This window comes from Gadus morhua, chromosome 5, assembly GCF_902167405.1.
Source record: "Gadus morhua chromosome 5, gadMor3.0, whole genome shotgun sequence".
NCBI classification, from domain to species: domain Eukaryota; kingdom Metazoa; phylum Chordata; class Actinopteri; order Gadiformes; family Gadidae; genus Gadus; species Gadus morhua.
Window position 1 is genome coordinate 3,688,131 of NC_044052.1, and position 24,126 is coordinate 3,712,256.

General features: G+C 46.9%; 2 protein-coding genes and 1 long non-coding RNA gene across 5 annotated transcripts in view; 1 reads left to right on the top strand and 2 right to left on the bottom strand.

Moving 5' to 3' along the window:
- Positions 1 to 40: 40 nt before the first annotated feature.
- Positions 41 to 13,895, bottom strand: rmnd1 (required for meiotic nuclear division 1 homolog). Of its 3 annotated transcripts, none has more exons than XM_030356774.1 (13): positions 13,768 to 13,895; positions 13,473 to 13,603; positions 12,836 to 13,266; positions 12,641 to 12,743; positions 12,386 to 12,461; positions 12,237 to 12,276; positions 11,741 to 11,841; positions 11,077 to 11,183; positions 10,725 to 10,789; positions 10,495 to 10,571; positions 10,084 to 10,204; positions 1,105 to 1,221; positions 41 to 274 (listed from the first exon to the last, which is right to left on the bottom strand). In XM_030356774.1, the coding sequence occupies exons 3-13, from the start codon at positions 13,244 to 13,246 to the stop codon at positions 242 to 244; spliced, it is 1,251 nt and encodes a 416-aa protein (XP_030212634.1). In that variant the 5' UTR covers positions 13,247 to 13,266; positions 13,473 to 13,603; positions 13,768 to 13,895; the 3' UTR covers positions 41 to 241. The 3 variants fall into 3 exon arrangements, with proteins under 3 accessions (XP_030212634.1, XP_030212635.1, XP_030212633.1); XM_030356775.1 differs by having other exon boundaries at positions 13,772 to 13,860; XM_030356773.1 differs by having other exon boundaries at positions 13,473 to 13,877.
- A 388-nt stretch (positions 13,896 to 14,283) lies between these two features.
- Positions 14,284 to 24,126, top strand: part of ccdc170 (coiled-coil domain containing 170) — a 10,969-nt gene continuing 1,126 nt past the window's right edge. Inside the window, exons 1-7 of the mRNA XM_030357103.1 lie at positions 14,284 to 14,392; positions 14,746 to 14,928; positions 21,454 to 21,834; positions 22,671 to 22,862; positions 23,135 to 23,308; positions 23,466 to 23,711; positions 24,070 to 24,126. The exon at positions 24,070 to 24,126 is cut by the window's right edge and continues 147 nt beyond it. Coding sequence (XP_030212963.1) covers positions 14,312 to 14,392; positions 14,746 to 14,928; positions 21,454 to 21,834; positions 22,671 to 22,862; positions 23,135 to 23,308; positions 23,466 to 23,711; positions 24,070 to 24,126 — 1,314 coding nt within the window. The 5' untranslated portion in view covers positions 14,284 to 14,311. The remainder of the gene's footprint in view (positions 14,393 to 14,745; positions 14,929 to 21,453; positions 21,835 to 22,670; positions 22,863 to 23,134; positions 23,309 to 23,465; positions 23,712 to 24,069) is intronic.
- On the bottom strand, positions 20,078 to 20,555 carry LOC115544199 (uncharacterized). Its single transcript, XR_003976819.1, has 2 exons — positions 20,453 to 20,555; positions 20,078 to 20,180 (listed from the first exon to the last, which is right to left on the bottom strand). It is a non-coding gene; the product is annotated as an uncharacterized LOC115544199 (long non-coding RNA).

The window sequence follows — 24,126 nt, forward strand, 5'->3', positions numbered from 1 at the left end:
TACCGAAAAGTTACATCCGAAAAGAACAAAAACAAAACGCTTGAGTTTAAATAGGATTTATTGCCTGAGAAGGAAAGATAATTTATTATACAACAGCAAGGGGCTCATTCACATTCATTGAAGGGTTAAAACTCATCCGTTTCCATAGAGATCCGGGCTCTCTGTGGCTCTCTCTCATTCAGAAGTCTTCTTTTGTAAATGCCATTTCACCAAACGTTGGTTGCGACCTTAGTTGAACCGTTTAAAAGAGGACTCTCGCCAGCTCAAACATGACCTTGAAAACCAGAAAAGCAGAAAAAGTTCAGGTTCTCCCCTTCTCATGTGTTGCTTACTCATGCCAAGACATCTAAATAGAACATGTATACCATTAGAATAGATTATAATTACATTATCATACCACAGAAACCAGCTCAAATCATAATATCTTTCGATGAACAAAGTCAATCTTAAAACATTGACTCTGGGGGCCCATCATAAAGGACTCCAGGTATGGAGTTCAGGGTTACCCCTATACCTATAGTATTGAGGTATGGGCTCAGGGTTACCTCTATAGTATTGAGGTATGGGGGTTACTCTATAGTATTGAGGTATGGCGGTTACCTCTATAGTATTGAGGAATGGGGGTTACCTCTATAGTGATGAGGTATGGGGGTTACCTCTATAGTATTGAGTTATAGGGGTTACCTCTATAGTGATGAGGTATGGGGGTTACCTCTATAGTATTGAGGTATGGGGGTTACCTCTATAGTATTGAGGTATGGGGGTTACCTCTATAGTATTGAGGTATGGGGGTTATCTCTATAGTATTGAGGTATGGGGGTTACCTCTATAGTATTAAGGTATGGGGGTTACCTCTGTAGTATTGAGGTATGGGGGTTACCTCTATAGTATTGAGGTATGGGGGTTACCTCTATAGTATTGAGGTATGGGGGTTACCTCTATAGTATTGAGGTATGGGGGTTACCTCTATAGTATTGAGGTATGGGGGTTACCTCTATAGTATTGAGGTATGGGGGTTACCTCTATAGTATTGAGGTATGGGGGTTACCTCTATAGTATTGAGGTATGAGGGTTACCTCTATAGTATTGAGGTATGGGGGTTACCTCTATAGTGATGAGAATGACTATCATCCACTCCAGCCTGAGGCTGTGCTTCTCACTCAGGTGGTTCCTCATCAGGTCGGTCAGCTCTGTGCAGTGCTGCAGCTTCTCGTTCACCACCTGGAACACACAAACAAACAACGCCATTCTACTACAACCTATTATGTGTTCATCTATCAGAGGCCGTTCTCCAAGAGTTAACCCGACTGTCAATGTTCACAAATTTGAAGTTTAAGCCTGAGAACCAAGTATTATTTTGAAAGCCCTTAAAACCCAAAACAATTAATCAATAAAAACTCATGTTTATTTATTAATTGTAACAAGCGGTAGGTAACTTGTCCAGTAAGTTACACACACACACACACACACACACACACACACACACACACACACACACACACACACACACACACACACACACACACACACACACACACACACACACACACACACACACACACACGTCAGTTCAGATGGAAAACATTTGTTCCAGATGATTGAGGAGACATTTTGGTAACCGATAAGAATACAATAAACTGCCCTATGATTACAGTATTATAAGAATATTATCTGCCAGTCTGAGGATCTGGAGGAGTGAAAATCTCGTGACTTGTAACCGGAAGGTTAGGTTGAGTGTCGATGTGTCCCTGAGCAAGACCCTCACCCTAACTGCTCCCGGCGAACTGGCGAGCATTGCGTGGTTGACTCTGCCGCCTGTGTGAGAACGTGTGAATTAACTGTTGTATGTTGCTTTGGATAAAGCTTCTGCTAAAGGAATGAGGAATTCTCATTATACACGCTCAAACACCCCTCAAGTGCAGTAACAGCACCCTCTAGGGCTTAACTTGCGTTTAGTCATTTCTCAAATGATTTGTATGGAATTGCAGGTGAGCCAGAGAACAAGCAAAGCACTGTGATCAATATGAGAGAAACTACAAATTAGTTTTCCATGACCAAGTTTCTAAAATAGACAAAAATAAATGATTTTAATTGGTGGCTGCCAGGTGCAATCGAGTTACTGAATCTAGTTCTATAACCAAGTGGTCAAGTGCCCACTTGGTAAACAGCGCGTAAACAGCATGGTAAAAACTGGGTCGGACCAGGTCATGGCGGCAGGCCCAGAGGACTAGAGACCACCTGGAGGAAGGGGCTAGGAGTGGCCCTCACTGTCGTTAAAACCACCTGGAGGAAGGGGCTAGGAGTGGCCCTCACTGTCGTTAAAACCACCTGGAGGAAGGGGCTAGGAGTGGCCCTCACTGTCGTGAAACCACCTGGAGGAAGGGGCTGGGACTGGCCCTCACTGTCGCTCTGTGGGATGCTAACGTTTGACATCTAACCGGGGTGGGAAAAATAATCGATTCTTCGATGCATCGCGATTCTCGCTAGAATGATTCTGTCTCGATGCAGATAAATTAATAATCGGAATTGAAAAAAAATAAAAAATTGAATTTTTTATTTATTTTTTTTGCCTGCTGCAACATTCTGTTCGCCAGAGAGGGATAATTTTTGTCATTTTAAAATCATTGAATTTATCTTCATTGTGTATTGGCCAATCTGATTTGTCTCGACACGATTGTGATTCAGCCTACGCATAGCATGCGTGCAAACTCACAGCCAGACACAAGAACTCCTTCTAATTCAAGAGCAGCTTTTCTTTTAATGACATAGAAAAGAAAGATTAGAAATAAAATAAAACTGAAACCTATTTTTTGCATGCTTCCATATTGTGTTATAATGCAAGCTGCATTGATTATTGCATTGTTCATAGAAAGTCATATTTGTGACAAAGCTTTCTCTCTTATGGACCATTAGATAAGTTAATAGTTATCTAATATGTCTTTAATGATTATCACAAAAGTAGGAAGTGATTAACAAACTCCGAGTAGCAAACCCAGATGTATAGATATTTTTTTGAAAATCACGTATGGAAATGTACATAAAAAAAATTGTTGCATCGAGATGCATCGAGATGCATCGATAATCGCTTCAGAATCGAATCGTTGACCTCATAATCGGAATCGAATCGTGAGGTGCCAAGAGATTCCCACCCCTACGTAGGCCTAGTTAACATTTCTGCAAGTTACGTTCCGCCTGTATTTTTCTTTATCAAATAAACTTCTTCTGCATCAAATTCAGTTCCCCTACTTAGTTGCCAAAAAAATTAAGAAAGTAGGCTACAATTTAATCGCAAACTTGCTGAAATACGATACGATAAAAGTTATGATTAATATATGAATATATATTTTGAATAATAATATTTTAGAACCAGGGAATTATATCTTTTAATTTTCACCTCAAATTCTTTAAAGTATATGTAAGGTTACATTATTTGAGGCTCAACCATATACCACATGCCTATTCGAGCCTATTTGCGAAGAGTAGTACGTAATCAAACGTATGTATTTATTTTGATACGTCTTTCTAACTGTGCCTTGTAGCACTACACAATCAAGCTATCAAAAACATTAAAGTCATTGCTGCAACATTTGATCAACATATCATATTATAATATACATTATTTCCCATTGGTATGCCATTGCTCATCGTATCCATGTATCCTATCGCTTCCATGTACGTATCATCAATGATGATCCGCTTCAAATCAGATTAATCCTCAGCATCCTAAAGTGTGTACAGGGACTTTTATGCATAGTATCATGACTCGCAGAGGGGACTTGTGAAAAAGCTTAGAGATAGTTCGCAGACACATTGATTTCTTGGTTACTTCACACATATTATTCCTTAACTATTTTGTTTGCATTTAAAGGTCATATACATCGGACGGGGAGTTTGTCAGATCAACTGTTCATGAGGCCGCTTGGTACTGGAGTTTTTTTCTTTCTAAAAGGTGGGAGTTCTATTTCATCCTTACTGACCGCCAGAGGCGGTGCTTAAAGCACTGGATCTCCACCTCGCGCATGCGTATTTCGAGTACCTAATACCAACATGGTCACCTGTGACCCCCACGTGACACCGGGAAGGCTATATCTTCCGGTGTCATTAGAGGATCTGTTCCTTACATCTTCTCGCTGCGCAGGTACCGTATTGAACCTTTGTTTGAGAAAGGAAGGAAGCTGTTACAACTGGCTACGTGCAGCCTCGTGACCAAGGTCGGAGCTGCGGGTAACCCGTCCTCCAGAGGCGGTGGCTAGTTCATACAGATACTTAGTGAAAGTAACTATAAGAAGAGTGGCCGGCGTTTGTTTGGGAGGGCAGTGTGCTCGCTCCCGCTCCCAGCACTCGTTCGCCTCTTGCTCGGTTATTGTTTGTTGTGTTAGCCAATTGCCCTCCTTGCCTCGGTCTCGAGCATCTGAGGGAGAGCCTCACGGACAGCGCCTGCATGAACTGCAGCCTCCTGCCTTGGGTGCTCAGAGTGGCTAGGCTAGCAGAGCTGGAGAATCGGGCAGCAGCCAGCGACCCCTCTGCTTTAATGAGCCTCCCTCCCAATCAGCCCGGTCGTTCGGGACGGCAGCGGCATGATGGGGCTGCGGCTATGGGTGCCCCCCCCAAAAAGAAGGCAAGGTGCGGGCTTGCTGCTAGGGTGGACGGATTGGCGTCCGACATGGAGCAAATCCGGTCCCTCCTCCTGGCCCTTCAGCCTGGGACTGGTCAGGGGCTGGCGGGGCTACAGCCCGGCCCTCCCTCCTCCCATTTTGAAAGCGATGTCCTCTCTCTGGCGGCTTCGGCTAACCTCTTTGATGAGGCTATGACCGAGGGCGATGCCTCCCACACGTTGGATGAGGCCTCCTGCTCCTCGGCACAAGGCTCCCTGCAGGGGGCAGCAGACACCTCCATGGCGGCCGTCCTGCGGACCGCTCTGGCTCACCTGCAGCTTGACGCGGCGCAGACGGAGTCAGCCCAGGCCAGCGCCTTCTTCAGGCGCAACCCTGTCCCGGCCACATTCGCTGTCCCTCCTTCAGAGGAGTATCTGAAGGAGCTCCATGCTTGCTGGAGGGACACTAGGGCCCTATCCCACTCGACGTCGGACGCCCGGACCTTGGCTGCCATGCAGAATGCGGCACAGGTTGGGCTGGGCCGCATGCCAGCAGTCGAGCCTGCCATCGCCTCCCTAATTCTGGCTCCAGATGAGGCTCTGAGGCCAAATGCCAGGTGCCCTCGGCCACAGTGCAAGGTCACAGACGACCTCCTGTCAAAGGCCTACGACGCAGCGGCGCGCATGGGTCGTATTGGGAACTCCCTTTCCCACCTGCTGCTGGGTCTTTCAACCTCTCTGCAGCAGGCCCAGGCCGAGCCGTCGCTGCAGAGTCTGAGTGACGCCTCATTGCAGGCTTTTGCCCTCATGTCGAGGGAGTTAGGGCGCACTATGTCCACCCTCGTGCAGACTCGCCGCCAGGTGTGGCTTGCGCAGTCGCCCTTGACGGAGACATGTAGGAGGGTCCTTCGTGCGGTGCCGGTGGAACCAGGGGAGCTCTTTGGGTCAGCTGCCCTGGAAGCACTGGAGGGGGCTGCCCAAGCTAGGCAGACCAGGCAGCAACTGTCAGGCCTAAATAGGAGTATGTCCGCTCCTAGCAGGCCTGGGGGCCCCTCGGCAGTCCCCCAGCAGCGCTTTCAGCCACCTGGTTATTCCGGTGGCCTACGTAGGTCTCAGCGGGCTGCACAACAGCCAGCGGATGGCTTACGGGCCCCCGAACGCCTACCTTCCTGGCAGCTCCGTGCCCCACAACCCAACCGACGCCCCCCCAGAGCCTCAGGAGGCCGGGGGGGTAGGCGCTAGGCCCTCGGGGCCGGTCGTCGTCGTTTTTCCCATCAGCAGCTCAGTTACTGGGCTGCCTGTACTTCAGACCCTTGGGTGGTTTCCACCTTGACCCAAGGGTACGAGTTACAGTTCCGACGCCGGCCCCTAGCCTTCAGCCGGGTCAAAATGACTGTCGTCAACGACCCGGCAGAGGCCTTAGCTCTGGACCAGGAGTTGTCCACCCTCCTGGCCAAAGGGGCAATCGAGCCAGTGGATCCTCTGCTGCACCCCAGAGGATTCTACTCGAGATACTTTCTAGTAAAAAAGAAAGATGGCAGATTTCACCCAATTCTCGACCTGAGGGGACTCAACAGGTTCCTGAAGGTCCTGCCATTCCACATGCTCACCGCATCCGACACGCTGCGGGTGGTCGCAAGGGGAGAATGGTTCACCACGGTGGAGCTAAGGGACGCATACTTCCACGTCCCAATTGCACCGCGCCATCGCCACTTCCTCCGGTTCGCCTATCGCGGCCGGCACTTTCAATTCAGGGTACTTCCCTTTGGTCTCTCCCTCTCTCCGAGGGTATTCACCAGGGTGGTGGCGGCAGCTCTCGCACCCCTGCAGAAGCAGGGCATGAAGGTCCTGCCTTATTTGGACGACTGGCTGATCTGTGCACCTTCCCAGTCTCAGGCGGCCCGGGACACGGCTCGGCTGCTCTTGCATGTGGCCCGGCTTGGCCTGATGGTGAACTTTGTGAAGAGTCGCCTGGACCCATCCCAACGGGTCGCATACCTGGGGATGGTCCTAGACTCGGACGCTATGAGGGCCTACCTGTCACCTCAGTGTGTGACCGACATCCTCCTCTGCCTCCCCCGCTTTGGGTATGGCAGGATGGTACCATTCATTCTTTGCCTGCAGCTCTTGGGCAAGCTGACAGCTGCCTCAGCTATGGTGCCCCTCGGCTTGCTGTCTTTGCGCCCTATGCAGATGTGGCTGAACAGCCTCCACTTGGACCCCAAGTGGCACAGGCACCGAAAGGTCAGAGTGTCTCGGCAGTGCCTCTTCTCTCTGTCCCCATGGAGGAAGAGGTCGTATATGTCTGTGGGTGTACCCATGGGCACCATTCCATCCCGTCGGGAGCTGGTCACGACAGACGCCTGCCTATCGGGATGGGGCGCGGTTTGGCAGGGCAGGACTGCCCAAGGGCAGTGGCCGGCCCAGAACCACGCACACATCAATGTGCTTCGAGCTCAGGGCGGTACAGCTAGCACTCAATCATTTTCTGCCTCATTTGAGAGGCAAGCATGTGCTGGTTCAATCCGACAACATGTCAGCTGTTGCTCAGATCAACCACCAAGGGGGGACCCGGTCTTCACGGCTACTCCGGGTATCTCGGAACTTGTTGGCCTGGGCATATCCCCACCTGGCCAGCGTGCGGGCGGTCTTCATACCGGGGCAACGGAACCAGGTCGCAGATTTTCTATCGCGGCAGAAGCCCCCACCTGGGGAGTGGCGGCTTCATCCGGAGGTGGTGGAGACGATGTGGGGTCTCTTTGGCAGGGCGGAGGTAGACCTCTTTGCATCAGAGGAATCCGCACATTGCCCCCTCTGGTTCTCCTGGACGGAGGTGACCGGCCCCCTCGGACAGGATGCCTTAGCTCACGACTGGCCACAGAGTCCTCTGTATGCCTTCCCACCGCTGCCCCTGATTCTCCCCACACTTCAGAGGGTGTTTCTGCGGGGCCACAGGTTACTTCTGGTGGCCCCCTACTGGCCAGGGAGACTCTGGTTTCCACAGCTGCGCAGGCTCTGCTGCAGCTCTCCATGGCGCCTCCCCTGCAGGAAGGACCTCCTTTCACAGCTGGGGGGCACGATTTGGCACCAAGATCCCCGTCGCCTCCAGCTCTGGGCCTGGCCGCTGCAGGGCCTGACTCACTGCTGAATGTTTGCACTGAGACCGTCAGGAACACTATTCTGAATGCCAGGGCACCATCTACCAGAGCACAGTATGCCAATAGATGGAAGTTATTCTCTGACTGGTGTAGGGGTAAGGCAGTAGACCCAGCGCGTTGCTCCGTGGCCACCGTTCTGGAGTTTTTGCGGTCCCTCCTGGATGATGGTTGCTCTCATTCCACCTTGAGGGTCTATGTGGCTGCTATCTCTTCCCGACATGAGATGGTTGACGGAGCCACAGTGGGGTGCCACAGGTTGGTGTCCCTCTTCCTTAGGGGGGCCCTGAGGCTGCGTCCCCCTAGGACTCCAGCTTGGGACCTGCCCCTGGTGCTGGAGGCCATGTCATCACCTCCTTTTGAGCCTCTGACCCAGATAGGGTTGAAGTGGCTGTCCATGAAGGTGGCTTTTCTGCTCGCCATTACCACTGCGAAGCGGGTCGGGGAGTTGCACGCCCTATCCGTGGCAGATACATGCCTGCGGTGGAACCCTGATGGCTCAGGTGTGGTTTTATGGCCCAATGTGGCGTTCCTGCCCAAGGTGCTTTCACGCACCTATTTTAACCAGCCTATCCAGCTGGCATGTTTTAACTCCCCATCTGAGGGGAATGAGTCCGAGATGCTGTGCCCGGTACGGGCGCTTAGGGCTTACATTGCTGCTACGGCCGGTATACGGCAGTCCGAGCAACTGTTTGTGTGTCACGGTGGCCCTAACAGAGGTTCTGCCTTGTCTAAACAGAGGCTGTCCCACTGGGTCGTCGACACCATTAAACACGCCTATGTGGCCAGTGGCCGCCCCCCGCCATCCGGGTTGAGGTGCCACTCCACTAGAAGCGTATCAACATCATGGGCCGCACTAAGAGGTGTACCCCTGGAGTCAATCTGTGCCGCGGCATCATGGACGTCACCGGGCACCTTTACAAGGTTTTACGTCGCCAGTCGTAAAACCTGGCCGCGTCAACGTCGCCAGTCCCCACCCGATGAGTGTGGTCCTACTGCCAAACTGCTACCTCCAATGAGTGAGGTGGGTGTTGGATTCTTTGTGACCTTTTTGGTATGGGTCATCCAGTGCTTTAAGCACCGCCTCTGGCGGTCAGTAAGGATGAAATAGAACGATAGTTACGAAAGTAACTACGGTTCTATGAATCCTGGATGACCGCCAGAGCGTTCAGTCACTCAGAATCCTTGTGTTCTCGCGAGAAGATTCTAGGAACAGATCCTCTAATGACACCGGAAAATATAGCCTTCCCGGTGTCACGTGGGGGTCACAGGTGACTATGTTGGTATTAGGTACATGAAATGCGCATGCGCGAGGTGGAGATCCAGTGCTTTAAGCACCGCCTCTGGCGGTCATCCAGGATTCATAGAACCGTAGTTACATTCGTAACTATCGATATTTGTGGTAAGGCTTTGTGTACGCTAAAATAAAATGAGTTAAATGAATAAGCAGACTTTGCATTCGAATGCAATACAGTGCGTAATGCTTGTTGGTCGAATGTCTTTTGTCATCCGAGAATATCTTAGCAACTGACTCGTGCAGTTGGGTTAAATTGAGATGTTTTGATGTGATGCCCCTCTGCTATTACACTCTTGACTACAATGAATACAAATCATTAATAAAAAAGCTAATAACATAATCGTCCTGCATTCTAAAGATAGAAAGAACACTTGTATGTATTTCAAATGTATGCTTTGATAGCTCTCGGCCCCACTGGTTGGTAGTGGCGGTTTAGACCAGTTAGGCTTGAGCACTACAGTAGTTCACAGCAAACCAACCTTTTGCACTTTGAACTTGTATCATACTCTACTTGGCATCCTTAACATCATTGAAATGGCCTGTAGGCTGTACGGTTACAGTAACCATTAATTAACATTAGTTAATGCAGAAATAAGCCTTAATATATAGCATTAGCAAAGGGGTAAGGGTTTTGGTTAGGTATTTGTATTATAGTTCAGGTCTTGTTAGTTAAAGGTACTGGTTAGGGTACCTTAGTAAACATGAAGACAATTAGTAAATGTTTACTGGACCAATAGTTAACAATTACACTGTTAGTCAATGAATATTATTGTATTAACTAACGTTAATTAATGGTTAAATAATGTGGTCTTTTTATTTAATTGTTACCAAATCAAGAAGCGCAGGTGTGCTGGTCTAAATTTCATTGATTTGCAACAATCAACAAATAACCCTTTTTTTTATCCTAGTCATCAAGGAATGTCATTCTCACGGAGCACTTCACCCACTAAACGCTAGACGATGGCTATGGCACACTCTAATGACAGCTCTGGAATCCCACCTAGAGCCGCTTTAGTATATGTGGCAGTGGGTCGTACCTTGACCCTGCGGTTGATGCTGAGGAACATGCAGGTCTTGTCGTAGAGCTGCTCCAGGTTCTCTCGGTCCCAGTAGAAGTCCGGTGTCATGAGCAGATCTGAGCTCAGGTTGATGCAGTGTCTGTCAGGCAGAACACACACACACACACACACACACACACACACACACACACACACACACACACACACACACACACACACACACACACACACACACACACACACACACACACACACACACACACACACACACAGTGTGATATATTGACTTAAGTTCAGAAAATAATCACTATGAATTTAATCTCAGAAAATAGCTATTTATTAAATATATAACACACACATACACACACACAAATAGACTAGGAGTGCTAGGACTGTGCGACCAGTGGAGCAGCATGAGGAGGTTTTTACCGTAAAGCGAACAGCTCCCCTATCTTCTGCATAACGTCTGCTCTGGACAGCTTCACTTTGTTGCCTGACTTCAGCATCTGGTCGGAAACAACAAGAGGCCAAAATCAGACCTGAGGAAAGTTCTAGAAAACGGGACTTTAAGAGGCAACTGTCAATCCCAGGAAATAATACAACTCCTCATCATTTCATGCTTCTTTATTTCTCTTTACTCAATAAATTATTGACCGTACCTCTGGGATTGGCTGAATTGACTCCACAAAGTTGTCCAAGGCCACCTCCCATATTGCTAGCTTGACTGGAACAGAACAAGGAGAAAGCGGTTAAGACAGAGTGCACTGCTCATCCCGTACAACCACTACTCTAGTACTACCATCGATACAGCTGCAAGACACATGCACAAATACCCACTGAGATTCATCTTTTGTGAAAGAAAATAAATTATACAATACTTTTTGTTGATCAAAATAGGCAGCCAATACAAGTGAAAATGCTGTTATTGTCCAAACATAAAACAGCAAAGATGGCGATCTTATGGTTCACATGCCACCACCACCAAGGGTTTGTAGGACAGGACTTGTTTACCTGACAGAGACAGGGCATTGGAGAAGGCAAACTTCTCCAAAACAGCTTCGTCCTGTTCCATCTCGTTGTTCAGCATGAAGTTCCCACGCTGTAGCTTGGAATTTCCCCTGAGAAAAAGGATAACAATATTAAAGGGGTGATTCATCATAAATCATCATTTAATTAATAATTGTATTTGTGGATACTACTAGAATAGGATTATATGCCTGTATGTTAAAAAGGCCCCTTATTATTCTCACACTTAATTTCTGCAAAACCAATTTCAGCTTCTTTCAAAAACGTTCTTATTTGTATCATTTCGCTTTAAGGCCCCCCTCCCTCCCGAGTAGCCCGGTCTGCTGTGATTGGTCAGCACGTCAACTCTGTTGCAATTTGTCGAACCTTTTGCACGTTTGTCACCCCCGAGAAGTTGTAAACACTTGAGCAACGCCGACCGCACAGTCCGACGTCACGTTGTTACGGAAGTAAAGTTTGAGCACAAATGAGGAGAGTCCGGAAATACTCCCGGACTCTCAGACTTCGATTTTTCTAGCTTAGCAGACGTAAAACAAGTATACATACATCACATAACAGCCTACAGCAAAGCAAAAAACCGGAAAATTATGACATGACCCCTTTTAGTTCTAGAAAGGAGAGCGAGCAGTTAATCCATTAACAAACATACTCTCCGATGGAGTAGTTGATCTCCTCGTTCTCCCAGTGGACCAGGGCCACCTCATAGGGCTGGATCTCATGCCGCTCCAGGAGCCTCATCGCCTTCTTCATCTTCAGCGGACACAGGAAGCACAGCACCATGTTGTTCAATTTCATGTAGGCTCAGCCGTGTAGGCTTCGCCTTATGGACTTGTCCCTTAAGGCAAAGCCTAGACGACGGAGCCTACATGAAATTGAACTAGAGTTATAATAGCATAACTATCATGCAACTAGAATTATAATAACACAACTATCATATAACAGGACTATCGCTCTATTTCATGTAGGCTAAGCTGACTAGGCGTCGCCTTATAGGCTTGGCTACGCCTACAATCATAGAAGTTGAGTGATGATAACATAACTATCGTAACCATCCACACCAACTAAATATTCTGAAAACAAAGATGGTGACTGACAATAACAACTCAATTGTATATGTTGACCGTTTAAAGCCCCGCTTCGCTCACCGTCTTCTCCTCGACGTTCCAGAACACCACGGAGCCCTCTCTGAAAGGTTGGACAAGGGGAGGAGAGGAGGTCTGTCACGAGCACATGATAACTGTGGTTCATAGGAAAGGCGCCGAACACGGTGAGATGGAGCAGAGCATCGCTCTACCTGAAGAAGAACATCAGAGCGACGTCGTCCGGCTTGGCCGCTAAGTCGGTGCAAATCACGAGCGCATTCGAGGCATCTGTAAAAGAAACCACAGATACAATGTGATCTGTGGATCATTTATCTGCAACTACCATTTGACTTTTATCCAAAGCATATCCAACCTGCACTGCAGGTAGGGCCAGGGCATCTTTCTTTCTGACAATCTACACCTTAACCCCTAGAGTCTACATAGACAACCAGAGCCCTAGACATTACCTCTGGGTAAATCCACCTCGCTGAAGCCGTGGCTTATGAGGTCATGGCTCAGGGTTGGCAAGTGGTACTGGTCGGCCGTCGCAAAGGCAATGCACTGCATCATCTACAAAGGGCAGAATGGATTGACTAAACGTATTCAAAGCAGGTAATGGCTCCAGGACTCCTGTGACACACCCAGGGTTGTTTCTGACGTACCTGGTTCTCCACTTTTAAGGGCTGATTGGTCCGCGAAGGCTGCTTCGTTCTGGGCCCCTTTGGAATCCTTTTCCCCGGTACGACTGCCACTTTCAGTACCGCCTTCCCAAGGGTTGTGGAATAATGTCGCATTTGTGAAACGTTTTCCTTGTATAGCCCGTGTCCGCTTAACAAGACGCTGCTGAGTCCTTTCAACTGGTGGGAGGAATGGTATTGCATTGGATCCCATGGACCAGCGTCCAGGCAGCGGGGCCTGGAGGGAGACGCTGGTCTGTTTGACGGGACGCTGCTTGTTTGGGTAGGTTCAGCGGCGGTGGGATGCTTGGTAAAGCCAGAAAGGCTTGGGAGAAGATATGTACTATTTATGGACTTCCGCGCCCCCACTCTGCACCACAATGTCCGCAGAAGCATCGCAGCATGGGATGAGATGCCTTCAACAAGAAAGGAGGAGGCACATGTCACTTCAATCACTTAATAACAAATACAATTGGACTTATGCCATTGCAGATAAGTGAACACACACACACAAACACACAGGTAAACACTTGCGAACAAACACACATTCACCTGGCACTGCAGACACATACTATTTGAAAGCTATTAGAATACGATTATACATGACAAATAATAGACTGACCTTGGCTCAGTGGACTTTCAGTGAAGGGATGCGCATGCGCAGAGCTCAGATCCGAGAGGACATGAATGCTGGACAAATGTTCAACACTTGTCAGATCCTGAGGAACGTTGCCGTCCCTAGAACTACTTTAACTAGAGAACAGTAGGAAGAGAAGCATGGCTGTGAACACCATAACAGTTCAGGAGGCTGTAGCAGCTAGCTGCTCAGGGAATGATGATACTAACTGTATTGATATGGTGGTTCAACATAATAAACCAACCGGGTGGCTAAACTAAACTCACAACAGACGTCTCACCTACTGTGAAGTTGTTAAGGTTTGTCATTTAAAGCAAAGCATCAGCTGGATGTGATGATGACAGCCAACGAACATGCGACTGAATATCGTTCATTCAATAAAGTTTCATTTGAACAGCGAGTTCCTGTTTGGTATGACGTAGTTTTACGTCACGCATGTACGCGCTACACGAAAATGATGTATTACAAATACAATACAATCACAACAGAGATATGCACTCGTATGCAAAATATAATATTTGTATATATATAATTATTATAATTTGTATACGAGTGCAAATCTCTGTTGTGATCAAATTGTATTTGTTAATTAACAAATTTGTTAAATAACAACTTTATACAACATAAATTGTAAACAATAACTGCATTCTGGTTGATTATACACCGTAATACAATAATATTACTAATTGAAGGACATTTTAAAATAATCATAACCCTTATATATCTACTTTGAATAGTTGTACGGACGTCCCGTTCTCAACCCCGAGCAGCAGCGCCCCCTCTGGTCTACCCTGGACATTTGTTTTCTGTTGCTTGGAAACTTCATGCAAAAGAGAGAGAGAACCTTCTTGATGATACATTCCAAGATTGACTTTAAAATGGAAGTCCCTGAAAACTTTGATGAGGTAGGCAAATTAATTGACAGCATCAGATTACTCTTCTCATAATGAATGACAGGCATTGTGTTTTTTTGATAGGTTAGGTTCCTCTGCAGAGAAATTGCAAGAAATGTTAAACACACAGTATTGTTTTAAGAAGTTCAATATCATTAACTTTTCTATTCATTGACATGGTTAATGATACTTTATGAATATGATGACACAATTCTAAAACACTTGTATTTATAGTGGATCTCGACCCGACTGCTATTGTTCTACTTCCAATACTTCTACTAGCACTACTGGGTTAATATCACGGCTGTTGCTCACAATATTCAACATGAATATCTTATTGTCATAACACTGCCGTCTGTGGTCAGACGGAGCCGCGCGGGGAGCGGGAGCGACTGCGTGTGCGGGTGGGGGTGCTGGAGGAGGCCCTGCGGTGCTCGGAGGTGGAGTGCAGGGCCAGCAGGGAGACTCTGGTGCGGCTGATGGAGGAGCTGGAGCAGGAGAGGAGGAGGGCGGCCAGCAGCACGGCGGCCCGCCAGTCACTGCAAGAGGTACACACATACAGACGCACACGCATGGATACGCAATTACGCATGCAGATACATACACAGACACACACTTAAGGCCCCGTTCACACGAAGCCGATTTCATGGCGAAACCGCAAAGGTATTGTACGGTTCGGCCTTCCGAACACACGAAGCCGGCGAATCCGCTGACCGAAACCGCAAACTTCTGAAACCACCCTCGGGGGTGGTTTCAAATCTACCCGGTTTCGTTTTGGATTCGTGTGTACGCCTGAAACCGACTGAAACCGCAAACCATGACGTCATCGCCCCACCCCTCGACCTCCTAGCCAATGGCTCTTAAGCCCGCGGAGTCTCAGAAATCACATGCGAGCCTGCGCATAAGGGCAGACTTTATGCCTATGCCTTTATGCGCATGCTCGCCTCTTCTTCTTATTTCATTTCTTCTGGATTTCTGTACCAGAAGCAGCGCCCCTTATGGGCCTGGAATATGTACTACAGCGTTTCTACAGATCTACCCGGTTTCGCTTGGCTTCGTCTTTACGGAGATACTTTGAAACCGGATCATTGGCGTCAGTTTGGTTTGAAATGTGGTGGGGACAGAGACGCAATCTGGAATGCATTTTTAGAAGTGCTGGGGATGCACCTTATTTTTCTTTAGCGCAGGTCATGAAAGGTTCTGAAGACGGGATACCTGTCTAGCTTACTAATTAATACGATTTTTACAAAAAAATTATGTCTGACACGTTTTATGAAGAAAGCGTTTTCAAAAAGCATTGGACATGATGACCCACAATGTTCTGCTCCATGATGCACTCAATGTTGACGTGACATGACATGAGCTATACCAAAATAAACAAAGAGGGGCTTATTACCTACGTGTTTAAGTTCAGAAGGGGCAAACGTATACACACAGCACTACAAATGTCAAGATCGAAAAAGCTAAAAAATAATTATAGCTGAATCTACATGGCATTCTGACCAAAACCCATGCACTCCCCCCCTCAGATGCGATATATATTGCGGAACTATTATTTATAATTTAATAACAAACTGCTATTTAGTTAAAAAAAATTGATTATCCAACATCTCACACGAGTAGAGCGGTTTGGAGAATGTATACATCACAACACGAACACACCTTAAACTCGAAGTACAGTGTCATTGTAATTCTGTGGTACTCCTGTGCTACCCCTACAAAATGTATTCTCACAAACCCCCACACACACACACACATACACCACACAACACAAACACACACACACACACACACACACACACACACACACACACACACACACACACACACACACACACACACACACACACACACAATCATTCCATAATTCAAGCAAAGCGAATGACCAAAAGTCACTTTGAGTCAACAAGAGACTGACTCCACCGACTCCACTATCGTAATCTCCACTAGTCTATACCCAACACCGTAAGAACGCTAACACTGGATAATTTAAGTTAGGCTACTTGGAGGCTATGGCTAGTAGTACTATTTCAAGTTAAAACAGCTGACCACATGAGGGCAAAAAACACAAAAGATCTCGCCAAAGTACCAGCAAATCTTAAGCATTAAATATCGCATCTTACTTTATTAACGTGCCAGTGGTCTGCAGATGTATCCCGCGGTGTAGCCTGCGTGCCTGCTGCCTAACCACATCCATTTAGTTCAACAGGTTTTCGCTCTGACACTGTCCATCCATGGTACTAGCGGTCTGGTGCTTTTTACCTATGTATTCAGGCTAAAATTAATTGACTGTCTGATGCCTCATCATTGCATACCAGCCATAGAGTATTGGTATTAATATCTCATTCATTGTCCAAGTCAGGCTGGCGCCTCATACGAAAATAATCCACAACTAAGGTGCCGCAGAGGGGACATCTAGTCACAACTGAAAAAAGACGAGATAGCGATACAACCAGAGCCCGACATTCTCTGATCCTATAATTTTGCTAATTATACAGAAAAATGTCAAAAAGGAGTGGACAGGACATCAGAGATTTTTTTAAAGCCAAGCAATTGAAGCTGACATGCACAGTAAGTGTGCTAGTGTCTTATGAGTTCAGCTAAATTAATATTTATTCTAGAAATATATTGTAATTCTTGAGATTTTTTTTAGCTAGCTAGCCTCTACCAGCGCGACACACTGTTGGCTAGCATGCCTAGTGCTACTGGAGTGTTTTGCCCTATGTGCTTCAACGTTTAGCTTTCCTATTTAAATTCATTTTGAATTTACAACAGTACGAATGATTTATTTTATTTTCACTTCAATGACGTTTCGTTAGCAGTTTTCAGACTCCCCACTAGATGGTCGTAAATCATCCATATTATTTGTACCAAGTAACAACCATGGTTACGGAAGAGGATTAGGGCCACACATGTAAAAAAAAATTAAGTTCTGACTTTATTCTCAGAATTCTGAGAAAAAAGTCAGAATTCTGACTTTAATCTCAGAATTCTGAGAATAAAGTCAGAATTCTGACATTAATCTCAGAATTCTGACATTAATCTCAGAATTCTGAGATAAAAAGTCAGAATTCTGACATTAATCTCAGAATTCTGAGATAAAAAATCAGAATTCTGACATTAATCTCAGAATTCTGAGATTAAAGTCAGAATTCTGACTTTAATCTCAGAATTCTGAGAAAAAAGTCAGAATTCTGACATTAATCTCAGAATTCTGAGAAAAAAGTCAGAATTCTGACTTTAAAGTCAGAACTACGGGTATCTGTAAGGACCAACCTCCGTGGGAGAGACACTTTGCTTTATGCAGTAGGAGGAAACCTATGGAAGTCCAAGAAAGCCACAATCCGGCCCTAGAATGGCGCGGTAAAAGTGCACGTCCCATTCAATTTTTTTTTACATGTGTGGCCCTAATCCTCTTCCGTACATTACGGAAGAGGATTAGGGCCACACATGTAAAAAAAAATTAAGTTCTGACTTTATTCTCAGAATTCTGAGAATAAAGTCAGAACTCTGACTTTAATCTCAGAATTCTGAGAATAAAGTCAGAATTCTGACATTAATCTCAGAATTCTGACATTAATCTCAGAATTCTGAGATAAAAAGTCAGAATTCTGACTTTAATCTCAGAATTCTGACTTTTTTCTCAGAATTCTGAGATTAAAGTCAGAATTCTGACTTTAATCTCAGAATTCTGACTTTTTTCTCAGAATTCTGAGATTAAAGTCAGAATTCTGACATTAATCTCAGAATTCTGAGAAAAAAGTCAGAATTCTGACTTTAAAGTCAGAACTACGGGTATCTGTAAGGACCAACCTCCGTGGGAGAGACACTTTGCTTTATGCAGTAGGAGGAAACCTATGGAAAGCCAAGAAGGCCACAATCCGGCCCTAGAATGGCGCGGTAAAAGTGCACGTCCCATAGCCAACTCACCAAGCTCACCAAGTCCAGTATTCAGAATTCAAAGCATTTATTCACAAATACGTTCTATTTTTTTGACAAGCGGAGCCGACAGTCCTGTGCATGTATGCAAATTAGCCATGTGCGCGAAACAGAAGATAGACGCAATGTATAGAACTGATTGTTGTGCATTGTTGTGGATATGTAGGCTGGTTAGTTGTGGTTGTTTGTGGTTTTAGTGAAACAGCTTTGCCTTGGAGTTGGAGAAGTTGGAGTGATTGTGTGAATGTGCGAGAGAGAGCGCACCTGCCGTGGTGATGTTGGGCTTATTGTGGGCTTATATGTGGTATCTGTCTGATCGTATTAGCTGTAGATGGATGGTTAAATAATGTCACAAGAACGATCATACTGCAGGCTCTCATTTGCAAATGCACTGATTGTGTGCCCGTCTCCGATATGCTATATACCTGGCATTTATTCAGTTCATGTTCTTCTGAGTGCGCAAGAACGGTGCCAATTATTGTCGTGTTTGCATTGTAATGCACAACTTTGCCCCTCCCTGTTATAAAATAACGTGCATCCCAACAACTTTAGCCAATGCAGGCTCCTATTGCTTTACCAGTGTGTTTAACGTGTGTGCGTGTGTGCGTGTGTTGTCATGTAGGCTATAGATATAGATTGATTGTCTTGGCTTGCTTGCATCCATGAAATATTGTAATGTTATGGCCGAGCTGGCTACGGCATATCGAGAACAATCTGGGGATGAGGGCATCCCCGAATATTGACGGGTATTTCGCACACTGCCATCTCAATATATAGCCTAACATATACAAATATATCACTGTACTAGACACAAATGTAATTTCCACTAGCTAGTGGTGGTCATTACATTGTAGTGAAACTAGTAAAGACAACACAGCTTTATGTTACGGCGAAACATGGAGGCACTGCAGCTCTAGTCTCGACAATGCGTTACTTTAGTCTGGTATTTCTCTTCACTGATTGGTTAGACAGCCTTCAAACTTAGTGGTCAAGCAAAGAAGAGGGAGGGCTCGTTCAGCATACCTAATATCCGGAGTGATTAACTAATAGCCGGAGTGAATAACTAATAGCTGGAGTGAATGACTAATAGCCGCGGCTATTAGTCATTCAAAACCGTATTCCGTAACCGAATTCTTGCCAAACCGCACGGAATCCGTGCGGTTTTGCACTTTTACCGCGCCATTCATAGGCTTTCGTTAGGCTTTCCATAGGTTTCCTCCTACTGCATAAAGCAAAGTGTCTCTCCCACGGAGGTTGGTCCTTACAGATACCCGTAGTTCTGACTTTAAAGTCAGAATTCTGACTTTTTTCTCAGAATTCTGACTTTAATCTCAGAATTCTGAGAAACAAGTCAGAATTCTGAGATTAAAGTCAGAATTCTGACTTTTTTCTCAGAATTCTGAGATTAATGTCAGAATTCTGACTTTTTATCTCAGAATTCTGAGATTAATGTCAGAATTCTGACTTTATTCTCAGAATTCTGAGATTAAAGTCAGAATTCTGACTTTTTTCTCAGAATTCTGAGAATAAAGTCAGAACTTAATTTTTTTTTACATGTGTGGCCCTAATCCTCTTCCGTAGTACATGGTACCAGGCAACCGCACACTCCAAACCAATATTTTGTCAAAAACCAATTACAATATTGATAACATATACCACAACCAACATACCGTCATAGTGGTCAAATCATTACAATAAAGGTTACAAGACTTTTGTTTGCACACCACATACATCTCATAAAATAGAGAGCATAATCAATTGAGTTAACACATTTTTATTTATTTATAAGGAACATCAGAGCTTAATGAAAGGCAGGAACTGGTAGATGGCAATGAAGAGGTGAGTTGGCAGAAACAAGTTCCTAAAAGGAGAAAACACTGCATTTTAAAATAAATAAATAAGACAGAGCTAAATCAATTAAGTTATCAATCTTCTGTATTTGTTTACATTTGATCAGGGAGAGGAACTAAGTCAATCAGAACTTAGTGAAGCTAATGTTGGCTATAGCTTCAACGTCAATGATAGAACTTAGAAACTATCAAGATAAATCGTTCGCTGCCCTCGGTCAAACTACGACAAAGGAGTTTGTACAGATTGTCATCATCATGAATAAATATAGATACGTTACGTTACCTCCTCCGGACCTCCTTTCCTCAAATGCATGAGGCTGCAACCGCAGCAGATTGTCCATGGAAGTGCGCAGCAAGCAGTCAGGTTCAGATTACACAGAGAAGGAGCCGCCCACCGTTGCACCCACCCCTCCCCCATTCTGGAACTACTCATCCAAATGTTATAATTGTTGCAAATTGTTGACGGCTGTGTGCCGTATGCAGATCGATTTTTTGTGGATTGGTTCGCATCTGTCTAGCGCTTTAAACATTCATTTTTAAAAAACAATATATATATTTTTTTTTTCATATTTATTTATTTTTTTTTTCTGGTGGGGACAAAATGAGTCTTTACGAAAACTGGTGGGGACGCGTCCCCGGTGTAATCGACGCCTATGAACCGGATAGATCGAAACTGTAACGGTTTCGCCCGTTTCGGCTTCGTGTGAACGGGGCCTTACACACATGGTTACGCATGCACATACACACACCCACACACACGCATACAACCTGTGGCGTAACAAGGCAACGACGGGCCCGTATGCAGGATGTTCAAGGCGGCCCCCCCCCCCGTTACGATTGTTGACGGGGGGGGGGGGGGGGGGTGGAGCGATTTTTTTTTTTTTTTTTGGGGCCCCTGATTGGCCCCGGGCCCGTACGCACCCGCATACCCTGCTTACCGATATTACGCCACTGCATACAACACGGATACGCATTGCCGCAAACACATACATGGATTACGCACACACAAACATTGATACGCACACACCCACACATGGATACGCACCCACACATACATTTATGGATACGCACTCCACAAGGAAACGCATTGCACACACACACACACACACACACGAACATGCACACACACACGCATGCACAAATGCATACGTGGATCCCAATAAAATACACACACATTTTCATAAACATGGCCATATATACACACACCAAATGGCCTACACTGGAACAGAATCCAGTTCTAAGTTAAATGTGTGTGTGTGTGTGTGTGTGTGTGTGTGTCTCCAGGAGGTGGAGGGCCTGTCGGTGGTCCGGCGGAGCGGGGAGCAGGAGAGGCAGAGCCTGCTGGAGCGCGTGGAGGCGGGCCGGCGGGTGGTGGCGGCGGCGGGGCGGGAGGCCCAGTGCCTGCAGGGCCAGGTGACGGAGCTGGACGGCCTGCTGCACCGGAGCCGCGCCGAGGCCCAGGCCTCCCGGGGCCAGCTGCACCGCCTCCTGGAGACGCTGGCAAAGGCCTCGGGGTCGCCCGGCGTCCCCGGGCCCGTGGTCGCCTCGCAGGAAATGTCCGAGGCGGACGTCGTAGGCCGAGTGGAGGAACTCTGCTCGGCGCAGCAAGACGCGAAAAGGGTGCGTGGAGGGGGGTGCATGACCCTCACACGTGAACACACACACACACTCACACACACATAAACACGGATACACAAACAAACACAATCACATGCTGAGTCATTGGGTCTTTAGGGTTTTATTATTTTCAATATATATATATATTTTTTTTCTCCCATCAATTTATTAAGTTGAATAATCTAGTAGAAGATGAATTATTGCATTTTTTTTGTTTGTTTTTTATTTTTTGTCTTTTATTAACCCTTTTTAATCCTTTGCATTCAACCTCCTCTTCTCCTAACCTATCATTCTTTAAAATATCCTCTCTCTCCAACCCTCTCTTTCTCTCTCTCCAACCCTCTCTCTTCCTCCGTCTCTAACCCTTCTCTTCCTTCCTCTCTCTTCATCCCTCTTTTTCTCTCTCTTCCTCTCCCTCCATCCCTCTCTTCCTCTCTCTCTCTGCCTCTCTCAAACCCTCTCTCTCTTCCTCTCTCACTTCCCTTCTCTCTCTCTTCCTCTCCCTCAAACCCTCTCTTCCTCTCTCCCCAACCCTCTCTCTCTCTTCCTCTCTCTCAAACCCTCTCTTCCTTCCCCTCCCTTCATCACTCTCTCTCTTTCTCTCTCTCTCCGTGTCTTCTCTCTCTCTCTTTGTCTCTCTCTCTTCCTGTCTTCTCTCTCTCTCCCCCTCCCTCTCTCTGTTTCTCCCTCCCTCTCTCTCTCTCTCTCTCTCTCTTTCTCTCTCTCTCTCTCTCTCTCTGTCTCTCCCTCCCTCTCTCTCTCTCTGTCTTTCTCTCTCTCTCTGTCTCTCCCTCCCTCTCTCTCTCTCTCTCTCTCTCTCTCTCTCTCTCTCTCTCTCTCTCTCTCTCTCTCTCTCTCTCTCTCTCTCTCTCTCTCATCCCCAGGTGATGGACACCAGGCTGTCCCAGGTCTCTGTGGAGCTGGGCCGGCAGGCGGCCCTCCAGGGGGCTGCGGAGCAAAGGGCCCAGCGGGCGGAGCAGCAGCTGGGGGACCTGAGGGCGCGGCTGCAGGACGCGCAGGCCGACCTGCTGGCTGTGGACGCGCATCGCGACGCCCTCAGAAACACCATGCAGCATGTGAGGACCGCACACAGACCGCAGACACACACACATTCATACAAATGTGTGTGTGGATTCATCCCAATAAATCAATGATCCGTTATTTTTTTGTTGCATGGCTATGTGTGTAGTAGCCTGTGTGTCTGTTTGTGGATGTGTGTGTCTATGTGTTGATAAGGTTGGAACAGTATGAACAGCCCTCCTCATGTTGTGATGATGATTTGGTTTGGTTCTGAACAGTATTTGAGGTACCTCATGTTGGGATAATGAGTTGGTTTGGTTTGGAGCAGTATGAAGAGTTCCTCAAGCTGCTGATGGACACCATGAAGATCGACGGAGTGGACCTGGACCTGGGCGTGGACATGAGGCTCCAGCTCATCCAGTCCCGAGCAGAACAGCTCGTCAAGCAGGAAGGGACCGCCATGGTGGAGAACAAAACGCTGGCCTACAGCCTACAGAGAAAGGTATCTGTAGCAGGGTGTCATACGAAACAGTGTCCTCTAATGTACCTCTTCAGAAGCTCACGTCACACAAAGCCCCTCATTGAAATCTCTGGGAACCAAAGTGTGGCTCAAGTGTCCCTTGGTGACCCCGCCCCCTCCTCCTCCTGTTGGGCCCCAGCTGAAGCAGCAGAAGGAGCGTCTGGAGAGCAAGGAGCTCCACACGGCCCTGCTGAGGAAGAAGGTGCAGGAGATGGAGGAGCAGGAGAGGAGGAGCCACTCCGCCCTGGCCCTGGAGCGGGACGGGGCCCTGGGGGCCGTCCGCAGGCTCCACAAGAAGGTGGAGCGTCTGCAGAGCGAGCTGAACGCCGCTAAGCTCTCCAGCACAGAGCTGGGGGCCCAGGCGGCGCACAGCACCGAGCTCAAGGTAGAGGGGAGGCGGGTGCAGACCGCCAGTATGCCCAGAGGCAGGGTCAGGTGACGGGGGGCTACCATCTACTGTGTGTGTGTGTGTGTGTGTGTGTGTGTGTGTGTGTGTGTAAGAAAAGGGTTGGTCATTAGTTATGTTAAGAGTGGATGGATGTACTGTTGTCATACTCTGTCTTTGTTTTGGTTCGGCCAAGACTCACACAATCAGATTTTTTTCATTTTGAATAAAGATGTTGGCTCTTAATGTTGGCCCGGTGGTTAACAGGACGTCCACTCTCACTCTTCCCCCCCGTTCACGTGATTCCAATGCTGTTGCCATGGGCCACTATTTATGTGTGTGCATGTGAACACACAAGCTGGCTGTGCTGGAGCAGAGAGAGCGCCTCCAGCAGCAGAGCAGCACTCTGGAGGCT